This window comes from Paroedura picta, chromosome 1, assembly GCF_049243985.1.
Source record: "Paroedura picta isolate Pp20150507F chromosome 1, Ppicta_v3.0, whole genome shotgun sequence".
Taxonomy (NCBI): domain Eukaryota; kingdom Metazoa; phylum Chordata; class Lepidosauria; order Squamata; family Gekkonidae; genus Paroedura; species Paroedura picta.
In genome coordinates this window covers 32105673-32132193 of record NC_135369.1, presented here as the reverse complement: position 1 = coordinate 32132193, position 26521 = coordinate 32105673, and the positions used below count along the sequence as shown (strand labels likewise).

The 26521-nt window shown below is 47.4% G+C and overlaps 1 protein-coding gene across 2 annotated transcripts; it reads right to left on the bottom strand.

Annotated features, from left to right (window-relative positions):
* Positions 1-1026: 1026 nt before the first annotated feature.
* Positions 1027-26521, bottom strand: LOC143835211 (squalene synthase-like). 2 transcript variants are annotated; one of them, XM_077332519.1, is made up of 7 exons: positions 26383-26521; positions 10495-10678; positions 8554-8682; positions 5085-5276; positions 2816-2992; positions 1708-1860; positions 1027-1254 (listed from the first exon to the last, which is right to left on the bottom strand). In XM_077332519.1, exons 2-7 carry the CDS (start codon positions 10639-10641, stop codon positions 1027-1029), a joined length of 1026 nt encoding a protein of 341 aa, XP_077188634.1. In that variant the 5' UTR covers positions 10642-10678; positions 26383-26521. The 2 variants fall into 2 exon arrangements, with proteins under 2 accessions (XP_077188634.1, XP_077188644.1); XM_077332529.1 differs by lacking the exon at positions 2816-2992.

Sequence of the window (26521 nt, the reverse complement as noted above, 5' to 3'; positions counted from 1 at the left end):
TGTGACTCATCTAATCCTGCCTTTCTCATGATGTGCTCCGCATACAAGTTAAATAGGCAAGGCGACAGTATACAGCCTTGCCGAATGCATTAAACATTTCAATTAGGCAGCTACATATTGATCAGAACAACTGGGTGGAGTAGTATCTACCTGGCACCTTATGACTAAATTAAGACACTATCCCTTTGATTCCTAGAAAGGTATTAATGCCAGAAAGAATTTAGTGACATTTGCATTCTGAGAGCAAGGGAGGAAGTAAAACACATGTATTGATAGAACTGAGAAAATGACTGTTTTCTACTTAATTATGAAATTAGCCATTATTTCAGTGTACTTATCACCATATTCTTGTTTAATGGGTACAGCATCTACTTTGGGTAGACTTGACAATGTTTAAATAGCACAAACATCTCTTCGTTTAAAATATTAACAGCAGAGCAGGGGTGGGTGCTAAGAGCAAAATCTTACAAGGAGATTATATAATAATATATATCATCAAGGTTAATTATATATTCAGAGTGTATAAAACAAAATATTTCTCCCTATAAATTTAATTGAAGACATTATCTATAAAATACAAATTCCAAATTTCATAACTATTTTGTAACAACCTTATTAGTTTCATCATTATTTCATATGCAATATTACATAACTTGCCATTTCTATATGCCCAATATCTTTTAATATATTAAAGTACAAATGAAAGATGTTTCTGCTCAAAATCCACTTCCTTATATATTTATATTCAAACCTTGTTCTCATTCTGCTTCAGAATTGCAATATATATATTTACATTTTTAAACTGTTTCTCATTCTAAATTTGTCTGTTGCTTGCTTAATGCACATTCCATCTCTCCTCAGATTTCGTAATTGATCTGTTTCTCAAATAGCTTGTGGCAGTCAAAGAGCTCACACCTTGAATAAATCTTCATTGGTCTTAAAGGTACCACTGGACTCAAATGTTGTGGCACAAAATACGGGAGGCAGAGGTAAAGAGTGGAGAGGTGGAGAACATTCCAGGAATGCTCAGAGCTCTGTGCTCAGTTCTCGCCCATATTCCTCTGTCACTTTTGAGAAGGTGCTCAGATAGTGCCAGCTCAAGGCAGCCAAGAGGATGACACAGGACAGATAGATGGGTGAGTAATGGGCTCGGGAGATGAGGGCGCCGCTGGGGACACTCAGGGATCGGATGGAAGTGATGATCTGTTGAGTTCTGCTGGAAGAAGGATCAGTGCTTGGGATCTTCTGGTAGATCTAATGAGAGAAGAATGCACAGATGGTAAAGAGGTCTCATGATCCACCAAGAGAACTGTGGTCATATTTGAAGGTATGGCCCACTAATACTAGGATACGGCCTTTATTTAGAGCTGTCAATGTCCTGACTTAGATAGGCCAGGCTAGCAGAGCTTTGTCAGCTCTCAGGAGCTAAGTAGGGTTGGCCTATTTAGTCAGTTTTTGGCAGGGAGACCACCAAGAAAGTCCTGGGTCACTATGCAGAGGCCAGTACGGACAAACCAATTCTTAACTTTTCAGCCAGTAACTGGCTTCCCTCTTATTCTACTGTTCACAATGTATGTTTTGATTCTAGGGTGATACTGTACCCTTTTGCATTGTTTAAACAGCACAGTAAGCATCTGAGCATTCCTGGCATTAGAACCACCAAGAAGAATTCTTGTATAAAGACTGCACTCCTGCTGCCCAACTTACCTCTTCCACGTACTGGTACACGATGGCTTTGACAGCATCGATATTGGTGGCATCCATCATCAGGGTGACGGCTTGTCCCTTCCGGATCTTCACCACCCCTCTGAAAACCTGCTTGTTGTTGTAGCAGGCAGCCAAAGTGGCAATGGCCATCACCTGTGGCAGAGGGAGGAGAGGCATCAGCACATCGCAGGGCTTCTACCAGAGAGGGCCGTACCAGGACTGTGTCTATTCTGGGCTGCAAGATGCCCAAAATAGCGAGCCAACATAATGCAATACAAAATCCCACATCAGGAGATTACTGGGTGTGGTTTACTCTGCTTCTGCTGATTGTGAAAATGGAATCATGAACTGTTTGGGGACCTAATCCTCACCAAGCCAGCCACTGAGGTTTCACCAGCACACACATGTATAAAACTTACCTGATCCCAGATTCTTGACTTGTGGAGCTCAGGTCAAGGTTTGACACATCAGATCACACAGCTTAGTAAACTGGTACTGGGAAGATGCATACAAGAGGGAACCCATAAATTAAAAACCCAGAAAACAAACCAGCTAAAGAATGCAGGTCATTCTTATGACTTCAAAGTAGATACAAGCCAACCCGTTCCTTGATCTTGGACATACGACAGAACCCAATAGCTATTTTCCAGTATATTAACCTGTGTTTATGGAATGGGAGGGAAAGCGGCATGGAGTAGCCTGATTTTGTCAGATCTCAGAAGCTAAGCAATGTACATCAAGGAAAGTTCTGCAGGGGAAGGCAAAGGCAAACCACCTCCACTTCTTACTTGCCTTGACATCCCCTTGCTGGGATCAAAGTTAGTCAGTTATGACTTGATGTCACATATCTACATATTTATTATTTTCATATTTATTAGACCATTCTTCAAGGAGGTGTTATTGGACATGATGTATGGACATGATGGAGGGGTGCCAGGCCCTTGGTGCATCCCAGGGGAGCTGTATCCAGACACGATGGAGGGGTGCCCGGCCATTCCCTGCCCTCCCCTCAAATGGTCCAGCAGGAGTTGGAATTCATCTTAATTTTTACACTGGAGGCTCTGAAGCCATGGTAGTGCACGACAAACCCCCAGACTATCCAACCTACTTGGGGAATAGCACAGAAATTGAACACGCTTTGGTTTCTCAGACGGGATAAGTAGGTCAAGAAGTCCGGAACGTGATGGAGTGTGTCGGTGATGAGCTCATTCATGCACTGAACAGCCTTGTCGATGTTCTCTGGCATGGCCAGATCAGAAAGTTTCTTCACATACTTGCTCCAAACCTGAGAACAGTCCACAAACATTTTAACTGGGGGCTCTTCCACAGTTCTGAGTTAAAGCCAACACTTAATTCACCGTCTCCCTACTAAAGCAAAACAAAACCCACACACAATTCACCAAAAAAGTCAAATCGCCAAAATCATTTCCCCCTTAACATTTGTGCATTTTTAAAAGAAGATCTGAGTCACTTATTTTGTCATTGACAGGAAGACTGTTGCTCACAATGTTCAGGGGGCAGAGCAGGTTAAAAGCTCAGAGGGACAGGTTCATGAACCCAGCTCTGCACTGTGGCCAGGAATGGCTTATCTCCTGCCTCTGCTTTGCCTACTCACTCTTTTGAGACTCAAGAGGGTCTGCACATCCAGATCCTTGCAGAGGGGACTACAGTAATGCATTGGGCATCAGGCTGCCCTTGAAGACAACCTGGAAACTGCCAGTGGTGCACAGAAAGCGGCTGCGGCCAATTGTTGTCAGGGCTAATTGGTGGGAACACATCATGCCGATTCTGAGGAAGCCACCCTGGCTGCCAGTGTCTTTTAGCGTTTGGCTCATGGGGCTCGTTCTGACCTTCAGAAACCCCTCACAGACTGGGGATGACATATCTGTAGGACCTGGTGCTGAAAGGTGGCAACAGCCCTGTACCACCATTTATTAATGCCACCATTTATTAATGATCTAGATGAGGGGGTGGAGGGACTACTCATCAAGTTTGCAGATGACACCAAATTGGGAGGACTGGCAAATACTCCGGAAGATAGAGACAGAGTTCAACGAGATCTGAACACAATGGAAAAATGGGCAAATGAGAACAAGATGCAATTTAATAAAGATAAGTGTAAAGTTCTGCATCTGGGTCAGAAAAATGAAAAGCATGCCTACTGGATGGGTGATACGCTTCTAGGTAGCACTGTGTGTGAACGAGACCTTGGGGTACTTGTGGATTGTAAACTAAACATGAGCAGGCAGTGTGATGCAGCGGTAAAAAAGGCAAATGCCATTTTGGGCTGTATCAACAGAGCCATCACATCAAAATCACAAGATGTCATAGTCCCATTGTATACGGCACTGGTAAGACCACACCTGGAGTACTGTGTGCAGTTCTGGAGGCCTCACTTCAAGAAGGACATCGATAAAATTGAAAGGGTACAGAGGAGAGCGACGAAGATGATCTGGGGCCAAGGGACCAAGCCCTATGAAGATAGGTTGAGGGACTTGGGAATGTTCAGCCTGGAGAAAAGGAGGTTGAGAGGGGACATGATAGCCCTCTTTAAGTATTTGAAAGGTTGTCACTTGGAGGAGGGCAGGATGCTGTTTCTGCTGGCTGCAGAGGAAAGGACACGCAGTAATGGGTTTAAACTTCAAGTACAACGATATAGGCTAGATATCAGGAAAAAGTTTTTCTCAGTCAGAGTAGTTCAGCAGTGGAATAGGCTGCCTAAGGAGGTGGTGAGCTCCCCCTCACTGGCAGTCTTCAAGCAAAGGTTGGATACACACTTTTCTTGGATGCTTTAGGATGCTTTGGGCTAATCCTGCGTTGAGCAGGGGGTTGGACTAGATGGCCTGTATGGCCCCTTCCAACTCTATGATTCTATGATTCTATGATTCTACTAATAAAAATCCCATTGTCTACCATCAAGGGCACAAAAAGCCCTAAATATTGAGAGAAAATAATCTGTTTTGCATAATGGCATTTACATATGCATTTCCAGTGTTTCTGATATTACAACTGTTCTATGTAAACCGCCCTAAGCCTTCCGGGAGGGCAGTATATAAATATAATAAAAATAAACTGCCCTGTAATGTAGGCCAGTGTCAGTATCTCCATATTACAGACAGGGGTGGTTGTTTGAGACAATGTGGTTTATCTAAGACCACTTCTTAAGTAGCCATGAGGGGTTGAGCCCAAGCAGGTCAGCAGAGGTGAGATTTCTTTTAGTTTGGATTTCTACTTCTGTGCTATGATTTTTGTACTTTTCACAGCAGTTTGTTGCAAATGTTAAAAAACAAATGGGAATGTAAAACCGGCATGGATAAGCATACATAAAGTTGATGCAAATGACCTCCTTCTGCACCCTCGTCCCTCCCTTCTTTTACCTCTCTGGGCCAGAATTCTCTGCCTTCTACTTGGTCCTCCAGGTAGTCTCGAATTATGTTGTTTTTTTGCAGGAAGAGGCCCGCGGAGTTGGCCAGATCCGTGTCTTGTCCAATGATGGGATCTTCCAGCTTGGATGCAGAGAAGAGCCGGGAGAGGCCGATCCCAACCAGGCCAGAAACATAGTGGCAATACTGTAAGGGGTTGAAAAGTTTCAGTTTTTTTTCACAAAAACAGCCAGGTGCACCTCGCCGTTGCCCTCCCAAGGCCATTTTCCTGTAGACTAACGAATGATCCATGCAGGCATAGATTTATATGCTAACCAGCCCCACAGTCATGCATCCCGTCCTCTGGAAAGCCATGCTGGGGAAGTTTTCTGTATTTGATCAGTGGGGGATGTTTCACACATGGTTTGGGTTCTATAGACCTTAAGGAATAATCATGTGCATACAAAGCCACCCATGACTCCACAACAAGTCACCTTGCCAGCTTTGCCCAGAACTGACAGCCCACAGGCTCAACTGTCACCAAAACAGATCTGGAGGAGGACAGAGAAGCCCATCCAAATCCTGATTTGATGAAAGATCCTTCACTTATTTCACCATTACTGCATAATGCTGATGGGGGGTCATGGTAATTGTAGTCCAAAGACATCTGGAGAGCCACTGTTTGCCCACCCCTGCCCTAGAGGGTTGTGGTGGTCAGGACAAGTGCATCCAAGGTCTAGCAACTTTGCCAAAGCCTTAGGAGCCACATAGCAAGCTGTCAGCAGGAGTATTGCTGTCAATTGTCTGATTGTCTTGTCACACTCTGCTGTTTCAGGAAAAAGCAATGCTTGAACCAACACAGAAATTTACTAATTGATGTGGTCACATAGCAAGCTGTCAGCAGGAGTATTGCTGTCAATTGTCTGATTGTCTTGTTACACTCTGCTGTTTTAGGAAAAAGCAATGCTTGAACCAACACATAAATTTACTTGTTGATGTACAGTCATTATTACAGTCATGCATCCCGTCCACTGGAAAGCCATGCTGTGGAAGTGGTCTATATGTGATCAGTGGGGGCTGTTTCACACAGGGTTCTATGGACCTCAAGGAATAATCATGTGCATGTAAAGCCACCCCATGACTCCTCAACAAGGCACCTTGCGAGCTTCATGTGGAAGTGACAACCCAGAGGCTCAACTGTCACCAAAGCAGATCTGGAGGAGGAGAACAGAGAAGCCCATCCAGATCCTGATTCGAGGAAAGATCCTCCATGTATTTCACCATTACAGAATCATAGAATTGGAAGGGGCCATACAGGCCATCTAGTCTAACCCCCTGCTCAATGCAGGATCAGCCCAAAGCATCCTAAAGCATCCAAAAAATTACTGCATAATGCTGATGGGGGGTCATGGTAATTGTAGCCCTAGGACATCTGGAGAGCCACTGTTTGTCCACCCCTACCCTGGAGGGTTGCTGGTGGTCAGGACAAGTGCAACCAAGGTCTAGCAACTTTGCCAAAGCCTTAGGAGCCACATAGCAAGCTGTCAGCAGGAGCCCTGCTGTCAATTGTCTGATTGTCTTGTCACACTCTGCTGTTTCAGGAAAAAGCAATGCTTGAACCAACACAGAAATTTACTAATTGATGTGGGACACAACTTCTGGCGACCGCATCAGGGCCCATGGTAGCAGCGGTGGACCAAGTAAGCAGGAAGGGGGAAGAGGGGAGGGAATGGAGTCAGTGTCTGTGAGTGTGTGTTTGTTTGCAAGGGAAGGAGAGAGGTTGGGAAACAGGTTGGGAAACATTTAGCTGCACTGGATGAGTTCAAAAGCTATCCAAGTAAACAACATCAACCGAATTTCCACGATCCAGCAAACCTGTTACTCGGTCAAAAAAGGAGAGGCCCCAGGTGGGCATGTACACAGCTCTGCTTCTCAACCATATTTTGAACATTTGCTTCACTTCTGGAGGTTCTCGAAGCCTGAAGAAAGTTTCAGGGGATTCTCAACAGTAAAAAAATTGAGAAAGGCTGCCTTACTGTATTGAGCATAGAAAGAAGGTCACAGCAAAGTGTTGGGACTATCCTCAAAGAAGCTGGCAAAAGCTAATTTCCAATCGACTAGTACTTGGGTGCGCTTCCTTGAGGATAGTGAGCAATTGAATTATTACCCTAAATAAATTCAGGGTGTGGCCTGCCTGGGGGGTGTGACCAGCGACAACCTGTCTCCATGGCCAGTACTAGGTCTGTGCCATGCCCAGAGGCTGGCAGCTCTGCATGGACATGGAAGTCATTCAGAACTAACAGTCTGGGGAACTGCAAGGCCCAGGCAGCCACCGCCTCTAGGCTGTCCGAGAGGGCACCTGGTGGTGCATTAGGTAGGCAGTACACCAACCAGATGGCCAAGCATTCACTGAGCCCCATCCTAAGTCTTTATGACCAACATTCCAGGTGTAAGCTTTCATGTATATTCACACTTCTTCAGATATATTCACAGGGGTATCCTTTACTTGACAGCCAGTTCTACTTTACATAGTAAGGTCATCCACAGGCAACAGTTACCCTTATGAAATATTTTATTACCTATAAATATTTTGTTGTTCATCTCCATCTTTGTCTTGTTCACCGTGAAATGACCAAGGAAAAGTGATATTTATCTCACCTATAAGTAACATTGCTCTAATAGTTTCCAAACAAGAGACCTTTAAGGAGTCCATAGCTTACATATTACCATTCTTTCATTCTGAGCTTGGTCCTCCTTTTCGTTTGATGGTGGGCAGTTGTTCAAAGATCTTAGAGGCGAGGCCGGAGTGGGGGACTGGGCACTCTTCAGTGTAGAAAGCAACTGTCTGAGAGGCTCCCACCCCATGGCCAACACAGCACTCTTAAAGATCTACTGCCAGCAGCTGGACCTTAGAAGGCACAGGAGCCTCAGCAGATACCAGCGCTGGCCACGGTACCTGCACCTACAACCCATCAAAAGTAAACTGCACATATTTATTCTTAGAAGAAGAGTTGGTCCTTACATGCTGCTTTTCTCTCCCTGAAGGAGTCTCAAAGCAGTTTACAGTCACCTTCTCTTTCCTCTCCCCACAACAGACACCCTGTGAGGTGGGTGAGGCTGAGAGAGCCCTGATATTCCTGCTCGGTCAGAATAGTTCTATCAGTGCTGTGGAGAGCCCAAGGTCATCCAGATGGCTGCATGTGGGGGAGCGCAGAATCAAACTTGGCTCGCCAAATTAGAAGCCCGCAGTCCTAACCACTACATCGAGCTGGCTTTTACAGGGCAAAGTAAAAATAGCTCTAACATACTGATGGTCACAGCCTACTGATGGCATATTTGTGACAGCTGCTCACATTGCCAACTTTCTATGATCCTCACCAAACCAATTACTAAAGATGTACATCACAGGGGTTCAACCCATCAACCAGCCTGAAAGTTTTGCAGGGGAATCCTCAGCCTCTTCCACCCCCTCCATTTCACTCACCTTATCCCAATCCTGCTTGGAATCCACCTTCTTTTCCAGGAACTCCACCATCCCAAGTCCCCCCATGTGGCAAACGTCGACAATGATCTCTTGATAGACTTTTGCCAAGTTCCGAAATTCCAGAGAGATCTAAGGCGGAAATGGCAAGCATAAGAAACAGACAAGGAGACCATTCCTAACAGCTATTTCAGCCTGCCAAACCCAGACCAGACATGAGCCACGATACATAAAGGGGCTGCATGGAAAGGTCAGTATAAAAATCTAAGAAAAGAAATAAAATAAACATTCTTGCCCCACAGCTGCTTCTATGGATGTACTGGAAGTCACACATTTTCAAGAAGCTTCACTTCATAGCAGCCAAGTTCAAATCCGCAGGCTGCTATGTGACTCTGGGCCTAACCTTCCCCACAGGGTTCAGAGAGGATAGAAAAGAGAGGAGGGGGAACATGAATTTAAGCCCCCACTGGAGAGAAAAGCAGGCGATAAGTATTTGTGTAAGTAAAACAGAGTACAGTCAGCCAACCCCAAGGGTAAAAAGCAGCCAGTCAAGAGTGCCAGTAAGGGAGGGTTACCCCCCAGGCTCTGCTTCAAGCCCACTGAAAGAAACAATGCTAAAAATGTATGGAAGGCACTTTTGTGCCCCTGACTACCTGTTTCCTATCTGATTCCTATTCAACTTCTTTATGCGCCCTCTCGCACAACTGTTGCGGCGGTTTGGGCTGGGTTGTCATCAATATGCAGATAACACCCAGCTCTTCCTCCTGATGGATGGCCGCCCTGACTCTCCCCCCAGAAGCATTAGCCAGCTGCCTGGAAGCAGTGACAAGATGACTCAAGCAGAGTCGCCTGAAGCTCACCCTTCAAAGACGGAGGTCCTGTGGCCGGGTAAGAAGTGGCCATGCGAGGAAGTGCGCCTGCCCACCCTGGATGGCGGAGAGCTCACTATGGCTCACTCCGCAAGGAACTTGGGTGTGATTCTGGATGCTTCCCTCACAATGGAAGCCCAGATCACAAAGGTAGCGCGGCTGGCATTTTACCACCTCCGCCAAGCCAAGCTACTAGCGCCCTACCTGGCCCCGGAACACCTAGCCACAGTGATCCATGCAACGGTCACCTCTAGACTGGACTTCACTCTACGCAGGCCTGCCCTTAGCCTTGACCCGGAAACTACAGCTGGTCCAAAATGCACTGTTTATTGTTACAACAACCTGTTATTAATATTATTGTATGGTTATTCATGTGTTATTGATCATTTTATGTATTGTTCATATGTTCCATGTAAACCACCCTGAGCCTCTGGGGAGGGTGGTATATAAATTAAATTAAATAGATAAACATAAATTATGTCAAATACCAGCAAACATTCCCAGAACTCAAGAGAGTGCTGTCTAGAAGGCAATCCGCCTTCTTAAAAATTTATTTCTGGGATAATTTGTTTAGCAAAAGGAAATCAGGGACAAACCAAGGAGCTCTGCCCGTCTGCTACACTTATGGGCATCTCCAAAGGAGATCACAATCTGTCCTCAGGGGACCAGTTCACTGTCTTGGGCCACCCTTACAGCTGTGACTTTTTACAGATTTAATTTGTTTTACAAGGATTGTTAACCAATTTGTTTCAGTACCACATCTGTGGACAAGCAAAGACTCTTTCTGTTGTTCCAATAAAGTTAAGGCTTTGAAAATACTCAGCTATTAGTTAAAACATTATCAGGCAGCACAAATGCCCAATCCTGGCAATGGGACAAGGAGAGAGTCCATCAACTGAGACTCCATCTACCATCACCCAAGTGCAAACTCTGCAGCTGTAGGACCAAAACAGGCAATTCACTCACGGTAGGAATGCAGTGTGAACTTTGATTAAGTCCTCTGAATCTATGCAAAGGACGGACTACCAGTTTAAAAACCAAGTAATGAAAGACCTGAACAGGCAAACCTGCTCACCGTTGGGAAGTCCTCTAGCAACTGCCTGTCTTTGCCCTTGCTCCCCATGAATTTCCAGTCTGGCTGGTATAGGTAGGAGTGAAAGTTCCGTAGCATGGGGACCTTGGTTTCTAGACTGATGGTCATGTCGTCCTCAATGGTGTCCATGGCTCGGAGAACCAAGTAGAAGATGCATGTCACGTTGCTGTGAAGAACAAAGAAGGACACGTTATTACCTGAATGCCCATCTGGAGAAAACATCTGGGTCTGGCCTCTGAACAGTGCCACATTTTTCAGCTGACCCTCCTCCCAGCAATTCTCCCGTCCTCGGGGTCCCTCGGTCAATGGGTGGACTAAATCCCACAAGGTTCCATTTTAACAGAGCTGAGGGAGCCTGCTGGGAGGAGGTCAGAGATCAAAGGGAAACATGGGGCCATTCCGCACAAAGTTAAAAGTGGCTATTTGGTTGCCGTTTGTGAAATCGCTACTTTAATTAGCGAAAATTGCCCGTAACGCAGAGCTGCGGTTTTTGCGGAATTTGGCACTTTCATTTCTCGTCAGTTTCGTTACCCACAGGGTTCCGGTCTCCGTCTTATCGCCACAAAGGAGGTCCCTTTTTAGCGCTTCTGGCCTCCCGTGGCCGGCAATCAAACTGCAGGGACACCTTTGACCTCCACCCAGAAGATGAAATAGGTGGGGTTCCCCTTTTTTTTAAAAAAAACCCCAAAAACCCCGTAGCAACGAATCATCGTTAAATCATTGGCGCCGTTGGAACTGGTTTTCCATTGTTTTCTATGAACTAGAGGTTGATGCATTGATATGTTTGATTGGTGAATCCCCGCCCACAGTACACGCCCACAGATGACCTGCTTATATGCACCTAGGCAGACACGTGGTCGGGCTCACTCTTGTGTTTGCATAGCCTCCTGGCCGCCGCACAAGTTAACGTTGCAATGGAGAGGATTATTTTTAAATTGTTGGGTCAGATGCTTGTGGTAGTCCAGCGTATCCATACCACCGTGTCGCAGAGGAGGTCTGTTCTCGAGGACTACCGACAACGTGTGGCCAGAAGGATGACCACCAGTAGAAAACGATCTCTACGGGCACTCATGGCGGCTAAGAAATGCTGGCAAGCTCTGGCAGAGGTCCGGTTCCCCAGACAGTTCTGGGTGAACGAAAGATCCGCTGACTGGTGGGAAAATTTTGTGTGGTCTCGCTGGGATGATGACCACTGGATTGCCAACTTCAGAATGTCGAGGGGAACATTTTTTGAAATCGTGGAGGCTCTCCGTGGCCGCATGGAAAGGCAAGTAACTGGCATGCGGCGCCCTGTTCCAGTGGAAAAAAGGGGGGCAGCCACCTTGTGGTACTTGGCCACCCCGCAGTACTTCCGGACAGTTGCCCAGCAATTCGGATTAGGAGTCTCAACGGTTGGCGAGATCCTGCTGGAGTTCTGCCTCGCCATGGAGGCTGAATTGTACAGCAAAGTGGTGTTTCTCGGAGACCGGCTTGGAGCGGTGAGTGTCCTTCTATCCCCTTTGCCCTTTAAATTTTTTTTCTTGTTTGACAGGTGAGCAACGAATACGCGATGCACCCCACGCTAACATGCCATGGTTTCTATTCTTTTCTTTCCCTTATTTCAGAGTATGGACGGGTTTTCCAGGCTTGGATTTCCGCATTGTTTTGCAGCCGTTGATGGAAGCCACATCCCTATCCGTGCACCCGAGGGAAGCATAAAGGAGTACGGGAACAGGAAGGACTTTTGTTCTGTTCTCCTGCAAGGAACTGTGGACTTCTACGGACGGTTTATAGATGCCGAGGTGGGATGGAGTGGGAGGAGGCATGATGCCCTTGTTTTCAGGGAATCGAACCTCAAGAAAACCATGGACGAAGGGGTCTTTGTTCCCGGAAACCCCACCGCCACCATTGAGGGCGTGCGTGTACCGGCATTGGTGCTCGGGGATGGAGCCTACCCCTTACGCCGCTGGCTCATGACTCCCTATAAGCGGCCAAGGACAAACGTGCAGAGCTACTACAACCTCAGGCACTCCCGGGCAAGGAATGTCGTGGAGCGTGCCTTTGGCTGTTTGAAGTCTCGGTTCCGTTGCTTGATGTCACGACTCCATGTGCATATAGACAATGTGACTCCGTTGGTCATCGCATGTGTCATTTTGCACAACATCTGCGAGGACAAGGGACATAACATCCCCTTCCCTGTGGCTGAACCAGAACCTCTAGTCCTTGAGGATACAGCAGACATCCCTGAAGCCAGGAAAAAAAGGATCTATGCGGAGGGGTGCAAGGTTCGGGACGCTATAGCCAGTCACCTTTACAGAAATAGGAGACGTGTTTGATCGTTTTTTCTACTCCGGTGTTAAATAAAGTTTCATGTTCTTTGTTTAACCTTGTCTTGTGCGGTTTGTCTATTTAGCCAGCAAAAAAACGGGGATTCTCTGGTCCAAAAGCACTTTGACAGACCTAAATGATAACTCCCCGCTGAAATTGACAAACACAATACGGAAGCGCTGAACAGGGAAAGTTTGGGGAGGCGGGTAGCCAGGAAATATTGGCGACCCCTGTCAAACTGGAGGATCAAGCCACTTATGTTCCAAGGACTAATTTCATTGGTGGGCAGCTTTGATACATTTAAAATTTGGGGGGCCGATGGGAGCAACGCATATTCGTTGCCTAACCGTCATTCCAAAGATGCCGAAGCCACGGAAGGGCTCCTTCTGGCAGCGCGCCGAGGCTGAGGCACTTTTGGAGCTGGTGCTCCAGTCGAAAAGCGTTGGCCGCCTTATGGCCAGCACCCACTGCCACACCAAGGGTGCTTACCAGGTGTTGGCATCTAGGATGGAGGAGAGAGGCTACGTCCGGACCTGGGAGCAGGTCCGGACAAAATTTAAGAGGATCAAGCTGGATTTTCTTAACAGTATAGAGCAGTGGGGGGGGGGGGTCCACAGCCCAGTGGAAGAACTGTCTTCCACGATCTAATGATGAAGATCTGGGAGAAGGCTGGGAAGCCCCCCCTGGAGATGAGGCGACATATGGGTGAGTGCTGCCTTCGTTATGTTTAATCTTTTACCCTAAAGCATGCATCGAATGTCTAGATGCCTCTTTCCCCAACTGTTTCCATCTGATTTGAGAAAGCATTAAGATGCTGTCAACTCCTGCTGACATCGCCAGCCAGTACTGTCAAACCACTTTGGCAATGCACTTTGGCTCTGATTGTGGTGTGGCCATCAGCTGTGTATTATCTTTGGTTTGCGTGCTTTGAGTTATGAATTCTTTTTTACTTCGCTCAGCCACACAATCTCCTGCAAAATTAGCAGGGGCCAAAGTCGGCATTGAGCGTGAGGAAGAGGAGGAAGAGGGGCCTTCCACCTCAGCACAGGCTGCAGGTGAGAGCTATAATTCTTTAAGGGAGACCCATGTGTGTGTACCCCCTGGAAGCCATAAGGGAGCCTGCTGTGATGCTTTTATTAGAAGTGTGATTGAATTCCTTTTATTTGATTTCTATAGCAGACACGATGAAGGCCAGGATGCGGAGCATGGAGGCCAGGCTGGCATCCTTGGAGGGGCTTGTAAAGCAACAGCGGAGGGACTGTGAGTACTGCACCTGTGCTTTGGTGTGGGTTGTGTCACTAATGCCTATATATATGGCTTACCATTTGTTTTTAACCCATTTGCAGGGCAGGCAGAAGTGGCTGACCTGAGAGGGGAGCTGGAGAGGCAGAGGCAGCAGAGGGAGGAGGAAGAACGTAGGTTATGTCCCCCACCGCCCAACTCTCCGCATACTGTGGCTAAGGTCACTAAAAACTGAATCCATGTAAACTCCAGATTAAAAAATATCTGTGGCACTAATGTGTACCTGTTTTTCTTCCCCACACAGTGAAGAAGAAGGAGGAGGAAGACCTCTTCAGGAAGAAAGTCAGGGGCACAGTAACCCGATTAGGCAAAAAACTGAGGGAGATGGCAGAGGGCGGAGGGAAAGGTGCTGGTGAGGGGAGTAGTGGAACTTGATTTGGGTTTTGTTGGTGAGGGGGTGGTGGTGGTGGTGGGGCTCCAAGTTACATTCCCTGCTGTTTTTCCCCTGTTAAAAATATTTATTTTTAAAAATAAAGTTGGATTTCTTGGGGAGGGGGTGGTGGTGGGGCTCCAAGTTACATTCCCTACTGTTTTTCCCCTGCTAAAAGTTTTTTGAAAATAAAATGTTTGTTATACTGTTCTGAAAAAGACTCCAGTGTGACTCCTTACACTCGCACACCTTTCACCCCATACTCCTAAAACTCCTTGAACTGACACCCCTCCAACCTCCAACCCACACAACAGAACCAGAATAAACACAATCACTAGAAAGGCCACTTTTGGCCTTCCTAATTCTAAAGTAGGGTACACAGAGACAGAGGCAAAAATATAAACTTTATTTTTCAAACAAAAACAAACACAGAAAAAATTAAGGAGAAAAACTGGCCCAAACTAGGAGGGGGAGAACTTGTCTGCAGGTTTTATTGTTCTCTTCCCAAGAACAGTCCTCCTTCTAGTTTGGGTGGCGGCATTCAGAGAGGGGGTTGGTGGAGTGGGTGGTGGAGGTGGTGGTGTTGGTGTTGGTGGGGGGGGCATATTGACAGTAATTTGTGGCGGGTTGGCCGTTTCCATAACCAGGACCGCCCTCTCCATGAGTTTCCTTATTTGGCGCACCTCCTCCACACTTTCGCGTAGGGATTGATTTGAATCCCTTAGGATTGCCCTCAATTTTTTCCCCTCCTGGACCTGGAGGGTGTGCATAGATTGGTCGGCGGCTGCAGCACACCGTGTCTCCTCATGGCAGTGTTCCAGGAGGCTCTGGCCCACGTTTGTCAAGAGGGAGACGCGCCTCAGCCGAGTGCGTTCCCTCATCAGCCTCTCCTCTGCTGGGAGTGCACCTCTAGGTGGTGGGCTGGCAGGACCCGGGGGTGGTTCCTCCTCATCCGAAAGAACCTCTGTTGGTAAAAATGAGAAACAGAACCGTTAGTGCCATTGATACAACCAACACCGACCATGGTGCCCATGGTGGGCTTCTTTGTTTGCCTATTTTCACAGCAATATTCCCAACAATACCTAGGGAGCACATGGTTAGTGGTTTGTATCATTGTCCTGCAGTTATGGTTAGAAAGGAACAGTTCATGCATGCTCACCCTCTCGAATCTCTAGCCGCCTGCATTGGGCAGGAGATCCAGGCACCCCACGCTCTTCCTCCTCCTGTGTTCCGGGGATGAAATCTGCAAAAAAGAAAAAAAACAGATTTAGGACCAAAGGGTGGTAAAGTAAGCTTCACAACCAACACCAGCAACGTAGAGGCACTCTCTTCTTTCTCCTAGCAGGGCAACTGCCCCTGCACAAACAGAAAAGCACAAAGCAGTTTACCCAGCACACCCCCCGCCCCATTATTCTCATAAATACTTACCAAGGTTCGTTGATGCCCCCGAATCGCTATCCATGTCGCCTATAGCTGGAGACTCGCAGGGCTCCGTGCCTTGCATCTGTCTCTGTGGACAACAGCAGACAATAGTGAAAAAGGAGCAAGCATACAACCTGAACCACACAGCATGCTCCCAAAGTAGTGCACCAAAGAACTGCAGAAGGCCTATAGCTGAGGCATGCTGCAAATCTTTTGGGGTTGTTGGTTAAACATAACCGTTTCAAATAGCTACCATAGCAAGCAGTCTACAAACAGCCTAGCATATTATGCGTTGCAACGAATACACGTGAAAACGATTCCTAAACGTCAGAACACACATTTGTACAAAGTTAAAAGTGCTTACCGGAGGCAAGGGGTGTCTGCTGTGACATGTCGGTTAGCTCACCAGGAACGATGGCAAGCAGGTCCAACGTGATGAGGTCCACCCCGCGTTGCTGGACCTGGGGAGGAGGCTGGACGGTCGACGAGGTGCCCTCTCCGGGATCCTCCGCAGCGGGTGGTTCCTCCACAGGAGCAGCCGGCCTCCGGATGACCTTGAGGCTCCTCCCCACGCGTTTTGGCCGGCCGTCTCCGTCCCCCTCGCCGTACAGTGCCCACTGCTGTTCGAAATAAGGGCAGGTCACTTTCGCGTTGCCGGACACATTGTTGTGGTTCACGGCCCGCATGTATTCTGCCCGCATCGTTTTTGTTTTGGACCGGCATTCAAGGCCAGTCCTGTGGTGGCCCAGGGCACGCATCCGCATGACCACCTGCTCGAACACCTCCCGATTCCGATTTGAGGATCGGAAGGCGTCCTGAATTTTTTCTTCGGCGAAAATCGCCATCAGGTTCCATATCTCGGCGTCCTTCCATGTAGGTCCCCTGCTGGTTGCCTGGACGGACGACGACTGGGAAACGGAGTCCATACTGCCTTCGCAAGTGGCTAAGCAAATTGGAGGTGCGAGGTGCGGGGTGCAACGGGTCATATACCTTCCCGCACACAAAGACAAAAGGATTAGCCGGCTCCTGATTGGAGGGGGGCAGTCGGGGACACGTACATTGGCCACACGAGGTCACATGTCACGTTCAAAACTCCTCGCGCGGGAACCGGAGCTGTCTCTAATGGCCAGCTTGGCGCTCTTATTGTTTGACTTCTCGCATGCGCAGATTCGTTTACACGCGAGAAGAGCAGTATGGACATGCAGCAGGAGCCATTTTACTGAAATGTCCGCCATTACACAAACGCATGCCGGTGTCCACCCAGAGCAACCAGTACCACACTACTCGACAGTTCCCCAATAATATTCGCCAGCCAAAGCTTAAATCCACCAAACATGATATGTGATTGGCGATATTTCGTTGCTACGCTTAGAGAAAACTTTTCAAAAATGCTCGGGGGACGCCGACTCCGCTAGACGGAGGTCTAGCCGACGATGGAAGGGGTTGTCCGCACCCCAGCACAACCACGCACGCAGAACCACACGAACACCCACAACACAGAAACCGCCCCTCATGATATTACATCGCATCATATATATTGAACCCCTCAAAGCTAAACAGTAGACTGCGGTCGGCGAATGTTCGTTGCCACGCTTAGAGGAAAGTTTTTTAAAATGCTCCCTGTACGTTGACTCCACTAGGTCTGGCCGATGGTAGACGGGGTTTTAAGCTGTGGGCATATTTTGGGACTGTGACAGTGTGTGCTACTGTGCTTTTGAAATACTATTGTGCTGTTCGGGCACAATTTCCGAAAGTGATCGTGCTGGAAAGCCAGGCGCTGTCTCGTTGCTTCGTTGATCTGTGCTTGGTCCGAGAAAAAAAAAATGGCGAACAGTTCGCCGGAAGTTTGGAGGACAGGCTCAGGAGGAGGGACTTTGAAGAAACCGCAACAATGTTAACGCACAGGTCTTTTTCGCTAGTGTTGCAGATTGGTTGCAAGAGTGTAGCGCTTTCCGGAGGGTGAATCCACTTTTGGGGATTTCCCTGAAAGCGCTACAACGAAGCGCTTTTTGCGGATCGGTTTCAGGTGTGTGGCAGATTGTCAACGACGTTGTGCATAACGGCAAATCAATAGCGTTTTCAATTGGCAACCATTGTGCGATTTTGAAGGCGTGCGAAAAGCCCCATGAAATTTTCCTAACAGGAAACAGCGGAGGCTGTCGCGGAGCATGTCCCGCGGAAAGAGCATGGGTGGGGAGAGGGACTGAGTGGCCAGGAAGCAGGGTGAGAACACAGTGGGTGCGTGCTGCTGCTGCCCCGAGAACTGAACCACCCACTGCCCAAGGCAGTCAAGCATGACGAACCAGTCCCCAGAAATCACACCCACCTCCCTGCTCTTTAAAACAAAAATCATCCACTAGTTGCCTCTGGACAAGTCATCAGTGAAACAGAAATAACAACATACATCACAAGATAGTATGGTATACTGGGGATTAAATTTTGGAATACATTGACGTTTCAGCCTTCTTCTTCCAGCCCCCCAATCCAATGGGTCTTTCTCCCAAATATACACACTTAGACCTGTACTATCATGCAGATAACAGTGTTAGCTCCTCCCAATGATTCCATGTACCCTCGCCTACGTTGACTAGCCCACTAGTTATGCATACTTTAAATTTGTTCGAGCTAACAACCCTATTTTGTAATCTCTGTTATCCTTGTTCAAGTGTGCAACTGCAGCTAATCACACCCACCTCCCTGCTCTTTAAAACAAAAATCATCCACAAGTCATCAGCCAAAGAGAAATTAAAAACAACACCACAAGATTGCATAGTATATTGGGGATTAAATTTTGGAATACATTAAAGTTTCAGCCTTCCTCTTTAGCCAGGTATAGAAGTGTTCTTTTCTACTAACTCCCCAATCCAATGGGTCTCTCCCAGATATACAGACTTATCAGGCAGATAACAGGGTTAGCTCCTCCCAAGGATTCCATGTACACTGGCCTAAATTGGCTAGCCCACTAACTATGTATACCTTAAATAAATGTGTTCCAGCTACCAAATCTATTTCAGAATCTCTGCTATTCTTGTTCAGGTGTGTAACTGTAATTAATTTGAATGAAACAATGATTCATACCCAGAGACAGCTTGGGTTAAGGAAGATACATGTAAAGAAGAGGAGAAACAGAATGAAATACGCTTGACATTTTGTGTTTGTTAAAGAAGTAGCTAGCAGTGTTGGGCTGCAGCAACATCCAGAGGCAAAACCTGGCACACCAGCCCTGAAATGGTGGCAATGTGGCTCAAAAGGCCTTTTCTTTCTTCTCCCTTTCCCCTTTTTCATATTTGTCATTTTCTGTTTGTTACCTTCTAGCCTGGTGTTTTTATTTACCATTCAATTGTACAACACAGTTCTGTTCTTCTAAGCTGCCCTCATCACAACACTATTATGTGGCTTCTGTTTTAAGATGCTATATGCACTCCCAAAATTGGTACACACACACTCCCTTTGGAATTGCATCTCTCCTCCCATTTCTGCCAGGTTCCCGATGAATCCTACAGGTAAGGGAGGAAGGGGGCTCCATTGCCATCCGGCCTCCCCTGGGCACATTGGGTTGAGTGCCCGCTTTCACCGGGAGACCCACCGGGCGCTTCCCTTTTCTCCTCACCCTCCCCGTCTTTTGTCTCTCCGGCTTCCTGCTTTCCCCACCCCGTACCGCCACCTTTCTCAACTTTCTGACTATTGACTAACCCTTGAAATATTTCGCAGGCATCGAGAAGTGGCGTAACCACGAGGAACACAGGAAGCATAGCTCTGTCCCACACACCTGGGACCCACCTGGCCCCTTCCCGCCCCCTCCAGGCCCATCACTGGCCCTAATAGAAGGGGGTGGGTAGGGCGACATGACCTTAGATGGTCATATCACGTAACTATTTACAATGTCAAAAGAATCCATTAAATACCCCCCCCCCCCGTTCAGGAACCTTTCCAGCGCCGTCAAGAAGCCAAAGCGTCTCACGAACCCCGGGGGCGAAAGTCTGCCTTCACCGCGTTGCTACTTTTTCTCTCCCTAGATATGGGTAGCATCTCATACACCCTGCCTGATGGGAGCCCTTCTGCCCATCTGCCCGCCCGCCCAAGAGAGCTTTCTCCTCTCTCGCAACGTCCCCCTGCAACTGCAGCCAGCCAGTACAAAGTGATGCTAACAAGGGTCGTCTGCAATAAAGTCGCCGGCTTTCTTAAAGCGGCTTTTAAAGAGGCTCAGCGTATTTGGCGTCGTGTCGAAAGTAACCAACAGGCGCAGCTGCGGATAAGAGAATATTGCCCAGTTCGAGATCACCCATTTGGAATAGGGGAGCAACTGGAAGAGGACCTGCAAATTAACAATGCCTTCCTAAACAGGTCTACTAAGAACCTTCCTGAAGTCTCCTCTGGGGGCTTACTCCCAGGAAAGTGTCTTTAGTCTGACCCTGTAAATTTGAAACTGACCATGGCAGAGGCATTTGGCTGGGTGTCTCAGTTTTGCCCAGAGGTAATATTCAGCCTATCTTGAATAAAAAAAATGCCAACCTGCTTAAAAAGCACCCTTATTATTTCCCCAAAACAAAACCAGTCTGAGACCACAGCAAAACACGGAGTGGAGGGGGGAGGGGGGGTCAGTGAGAGACCTCAGTCCTTGGACCTGAAGTGGGTACAGCAAGATCAGGCCACATCTGCCCACAATGATATGTTCTGCAATCAATCTGAGTCAGGCTGAGGACATGGTAGCCCCTTGGATAGGAGGTACAGGGTTCTCCTAAAGAACTAGATCAGGGGTCCCTCATGTGGGCACCATGGCCCCCACTGACACTTTTCACAGTGGCCACCAAGTATCATTAGGAAATGGGTGGAGCCAGCTCAGGCACATGCTCAACAGGGTTTCTGATTGACCCCTGGAGAGCTGATTGACTGGGCAACTGAACATTTTTAGTAGCAGCCACAACCAGTGTAGGTTTTCTTCTTTTCGGTGTATTTTTTTTTAATTACCCCCTTTCCCCCAGGCACTTGGGTTTCTTCTCTGCATGTGTCTCTGCCTCCTGCAGCACCTCTGTTGTAGTTGGCTCCACCTCCCGTCAGCCATTTTGTGGTTGGAAGAAACCCTTCCAGGGACTTCAAGAAACTCCAACGTTTCATGAAACCCAGGTCTAGAGGTCAGCACCTGAAAGTCCTCTTGAAACACCCCACCGAGCTAGTGGCCAACCAGTTTAACAAGATGCAATGCTCTCTTCTGGTATACCTCCCACTTATGTAAAGAAGAAAACTGGCATCCAAGTGAGAAAAAAGTTCAGTACTGAAGGGTCAGAGCAGAATTGCTTGTGTAGTAGCATAGCATGAGGAGTTCACCCTGATAATAAAGTGGGCTAGAGAAGCAGCTGTTTAGATAATATTGAAGAATCCTGGTGTCTGTGTATTGATAAGATCCATCCTATAAAAAAAACCCCAGCTTTTTGGAGTAAAGGTGAAAGAGAAAGATGTTGACGCTTGCTTCTTAGGCTTATTAGCATAGTAGAATCACCACCCCCTCGGTGGACTTAGAGCTCATTTGAATGTATATGATGCTGTATAAAGTTTGTAGGTTTGGGGTGTTAAGGAAAAGAGTGTGAGCCTGCCCCAGATATGCCCTGGGAGGGACAGTTTAGATGGAGATTCCCTGGATAATAAGTTGCATAATTTGTACCAGCAAGTTTTGAGTAAGGTCTTGGCTTTCATCAAAGAAGGCTAAGCTTTGCTCCTGTTTGTGCAAACATAATTTTTTCTTTCATCTTGAAGTATGTTTGTGAAATTTATTTGGCTTAATAATCCCACTCAGCAACTTTCATTGTTCATTGGGCTTCTTATTTTCCAGATAGAATTTTAATTATCTCCTGTCTGTCATAGCTATACAGCATACAGCTGAAAATGTAAACTCCAGGTCATTGTCTAATATCCTGTCTTTTTCCCTTGGACATTGGCTGTGGAGTTCATTTGCATCCCCTCCACCTCTTATGCATACCCTGCTGCACAGTTTGTCATCCCATGAAAAGACCACCAACCTGAGCTGAAATGACAGCGGGTGTGCTTCTGAATTTATTCTGAGACCAAGTCATATGATGAAAGGGCGAGGAAGGTTGGCCTGTTAAGCCTGGAGAGAAGGTGACTGAGATGATATGATAACCAGATACTTGAGGGGCTGTCATAGAGAAGATGGAGCAGAGTTGTTTTCTGTTGCTACAGAGGGTTAGAACAGAACCAGTGGGTTGAAATTGGTTTCATCTGGAAGAAGTTTCTCACAGAGCAGTTCATCAGTGGAACAGGCTTCCTCAAGAGGTGGTGGGTTCTCCTCTTTTGGAAGTTTTGAAGCAGAGACTAGATAGTCATCTGACAGAAATGCTGATTTTATGAATTTAGGCAGATTGTGAGTAGGTGGGTAGGGAGGGATAGGCCAGTGTTTGTCTCTTGTGGCCCTTTCTTGCATATCCAGGAAATTGCTAATTGCTGCTGTGGGATGTTGTTGTTCGAATAACATTCAGAGAAGCAGACAAGAACTTTATATGCTGACAAATGAAAAATAAGTCTGCAGTTACAAAAAAGTCTGAGGAAGAGCCCCTCTCTGCCTAAGCCCCAGGAAGGTGACTACTAGCCAGAGCGATGCTGGTGGCTTAGTCCTGCTTCCCACTCCATTAACTTTTTCCTTGATGCACCAAATCTTGAAAATACGCCCCTTGAATGACTGTTGGGCCCGTCTTCCAAAGTGCTCCCCCTTGACCCCAACCCCACCTTGCCCCTCACCACCCTGCCCCTCTCCGTTGAGTGCTTGGATGACAGCAGCGAAGCTCTGGCTGGTCTGGTTCAGGTATGCGTAGCAGGTGCAAAGGCTGTTGCGGAGCACGTCCTGCAGGAAGAGCATGGGTGGGGAGAGGGACTGAGTGGCCAGGAAGCAGGTAACTGGACATGGTAACTGGACCCCAATGAGTGATTTTGTGTGAACAGTAACTCTTAAAAATGAGGAGCACAGATGCCTAGCTGATCAGGAGAGTGCTGCTTCATCACATGCCTTCCTCCCATTCCCCATGAAAACCCAAACACCAGAAGACACAAACGATGATGTGTCTTGGCTGCCCAATCCCAAAACAGGCGAGGACAATGAACAGAACATTTGATTCTAACTTGGGGAATGTAGCTTTGTGATCCCATAGCAACATGGACCGGATCATTATTTTTTTTTAATTATTGTAAGCAGGAAATTGAGAAGGGCGGATGGGTGTAAGGCTGGGACAACACTAGCAAGTCTGTCATGCTTGCCCCTGGTTGGTCCCCAATGTTAAGCTTGATAAGGAGTGGCAAATCCAGTTTTGGTTATTTCCCTCATCGCAAGGCAAATCTGGGCAAAAATTGCACCAGCCTGTAGACAGCCTTGGGTTGCTGATGATCTTGTGGAAATAGCACTAAAACCCGCCACCAAATAGACACTGTCCAGAGGCAAATTCCTCCAGTGGAAAGTTAGACAATCAGATTAGTCCACACTGAACTTAATGGACTAGTGAACTGACACATTCTTCCAAAACATTGGTGTAGTGGTTAAAAGAAGTGGCCATCTGGGTGGCCTTGGGCTAGTCACAGTCCTGTTAGAGTTGTTCTAATAACAGTTCTGTTAGAGCTCTCTCAGCTCTACCTGCCTCACAAGGTGTCTGTAGTGGGGAGAGGAAGGTAAGGGGATTGTAAGCCCCTTTGAGATTCCTTTAGGTAGTGGAAAGGGGAGTATAAAAACCAACTCCTCTTCTTCATACTTCTACTTTCCCTGTTCGATCCTCACAAACATCCTGGTGAAGCAGGTTAGGCAGAGAGTATTCTGGCCCCGCTTAGTGGATTTCCGGACACACCTGGAACGCACCTGGGACTGCTGAGTCAGGGGCTTTTCGCACGCCTTCAAAATCGCACAATGGTTGCCAATTGAAAACGCTATTGATTTGCCGTTATGCACAACGTCGTTGACAATCTGCCACACACCTGAAACCGATCCGCAAAAAGCGCTTTGTTGTAGCGCTTTCAGGGAAATCCCCAAAAGTGGATTCACCCTCCGGAAAGCGATACACTCCTGCAACCAATCTGCAACACTAGCGAAAAAGACCTGTGCGTTAACATTGTTGCGGTTTCTACAAAGTCCCTCCCCCTGGCTCTCTCCTCTGATCTTCCGGCGAAGCGATCGCCATTTTTTTTTTCTCCGAGCGAGCGGGGATAAACACACCAGCGAGCCTCTTTCTGTTTAGAGGCTTCCCCAGCTTCAGTCCCTCCCCAGAGTCACTAAGCACAAACCGTTTGCTGATGTATTTTCCCTTTATTTTTTACACTGTTTCCGGCCGAAAATCGGGCTTGTGAGAGGGGGGGGGATTTTTTTTTTCACTCGGAGGGAGCGTGGCAACGATGAAACGACAGCTCAAACACACCAGGCAGCTGGATGGGTCTCTCAGTTGCAACGAATCAACACAGATTCGTTGCAACGGGTGTGTTTTTTTTTTTTTAACTTTCTTAAAGGTAAAGGGGCTGTTTGGGAGCATGCTAACGGCTGCCCATTGGCTGCTTGACGGCCAGGGGCGGGACAAGCTTGGCAATAGCGCTTCCTTTCTAGCGATTTTTGCCGAGACCGGAAGCCTGTGGGAAACGCTACAAAACGCAACTGGATTCCACTACAAAGGCAGGTATGCATAACGACGAATTCCACTATTTTAAATGGCGATTTTTCATTTAGCAACCAATTTGCTACAAAGATCCCGGTGCGGAAAGCCCCTCACTGTTGGACTGGGTGGGCCATTGTCCTGATCCAGCGTGGCCTCTCCTGCATTCTATCCGGCCACCAAATTCATTCAGCCTCATGGCTGAGTGGGGATCAGAACCCCAGTCTTAGTTTTCTTCTCATTCTTGCAAAGCCGTGAAACTAACCACTTTGTACTGGCACTAGTTCCAGGGTACCATTATAAAGGGGGAAATCACACCCATTTCCCTACTCTTTAAAACAAAAATAATCCACTAGGTAGGTGCCTTTGGACAAGTCATCAACCAAACAGAAATAACAATCTTCATCACAAGATTGAATGGTATATTGGGGATTAAACTTTAGAATACATTGAAGTTTCAGCCTTCATCTTTAGCGAGGTATAGAAGGGTTCTTTTCTACTAACTCCCCAGTCCAATAAGTCTTTCTCCCAAATATACAGACTTATCAGGCAGCGAACAGGGTTAGCTCCTCCCAAGGATTCCATGTACACTGGCCTAAGTTGACTAGCTATGTATACTTTAAATAATTTTTTTCCATCTAACAACTCTATTTCTTAATCTTTGTTATGAAGCAATCTTGGAATGATGCCAAGAGATACTTGGTTAAGGAACAAAAATACGCATAATTGGTAGGTTGGCTGGGGAAGTTCTGTTACAAACAGGTCTAGGAACTTTTCTTGATACTGAACTCCCAGAACAGTTTCTGCTCATCAGCAGCAGAAACCAGCACCAGTTGGCTAGTGCCTGCACCATCACAAATCCATTTCTACCCTCCCCTCCTCCTAAGTCAGTTTTAAACCGAAAACATAGAAAGAAAACTGTGCGGGCGCGGCCCGCAGGCGCGACCCGATGCGTGGGCATGGCCTGCGCAGACGCGGCCCCTGCGGGCGCGGCCCGATGCCCTGCCGGTCCCCAGCCTCAGAAAGGTTGGGGACCACATCAACTTAGGGAAAAATGTTTATTTTCATGAAACAAATAAGTGTTTTGATAAGCCTGGGGAGAGGAAAGGGAAGGCGATTGGAAGCCGCTTTGAAACTCCTTTGGGTAGAGAAAAGTAGCAAATAAGAACCAACCCTTGTTCTATACATGAAAGATAACTCAGTAGTGAGGACAATAAAATCAGAGTCCAGTAGCACCTTTAAGACCAACAAAGATCTTGTTGGTCTCAAAGGTACTACTGGACTCTGATTTTCCTGTGCTACAGACCAACAAGGCTACTCATTTGAATCAGTAGTGAGGAGTGATGCTTTACTTTTTAAAAAAAATTATTGAACATTTTACACATCAACAATTAGAAAAAATAACCTATAGAACAGTATTACCAACACCCCCAAACAAGAATAATAAAAAACAAAAAGAAAAAAAAACAATGACAAAAAGCCTTTAGGAAAGACCTCCGACCATCTACATACTAGGTTCTTTGGTATTCCCAATACCCCATGCTCAAGCACCATTATTCGAAATCATAATTATATCTTAACTGGCTTCAAAGGCCTTTGTAAAAATGGGCTTTGAGAGGGGGCGGTAGGGAGGAGGGCTCTCGCAGACCGCAGAGAAGCTAAGCGGCAAGCACAGGGGGGGGGAATGCCTCGGGGGCCGCACGACTTGGGGTGGAGGGTGTCCCTTTGGGGGGGAGGCGGGGCTGTAGGTCCCCCCCTCCCTCAGACACCAGGTATCTCCCCCACTTTCCCTCCCTTTCCCCCCTCCAAGGCCCAGGTGGGCATGCCACGGCTCACCCGGGGGAGACGGCGGACTTGGAGGGCCCCGCTAGACGGCAGGGCGTAGAGAGAGGCCGGGTGGTACAGTGGGGGCGGCCCTGCCTGTGTGGGCAAGCGCCGCTCGGGTCTCAGGCGGGCTCCTCTGCTCGCGCGTGGG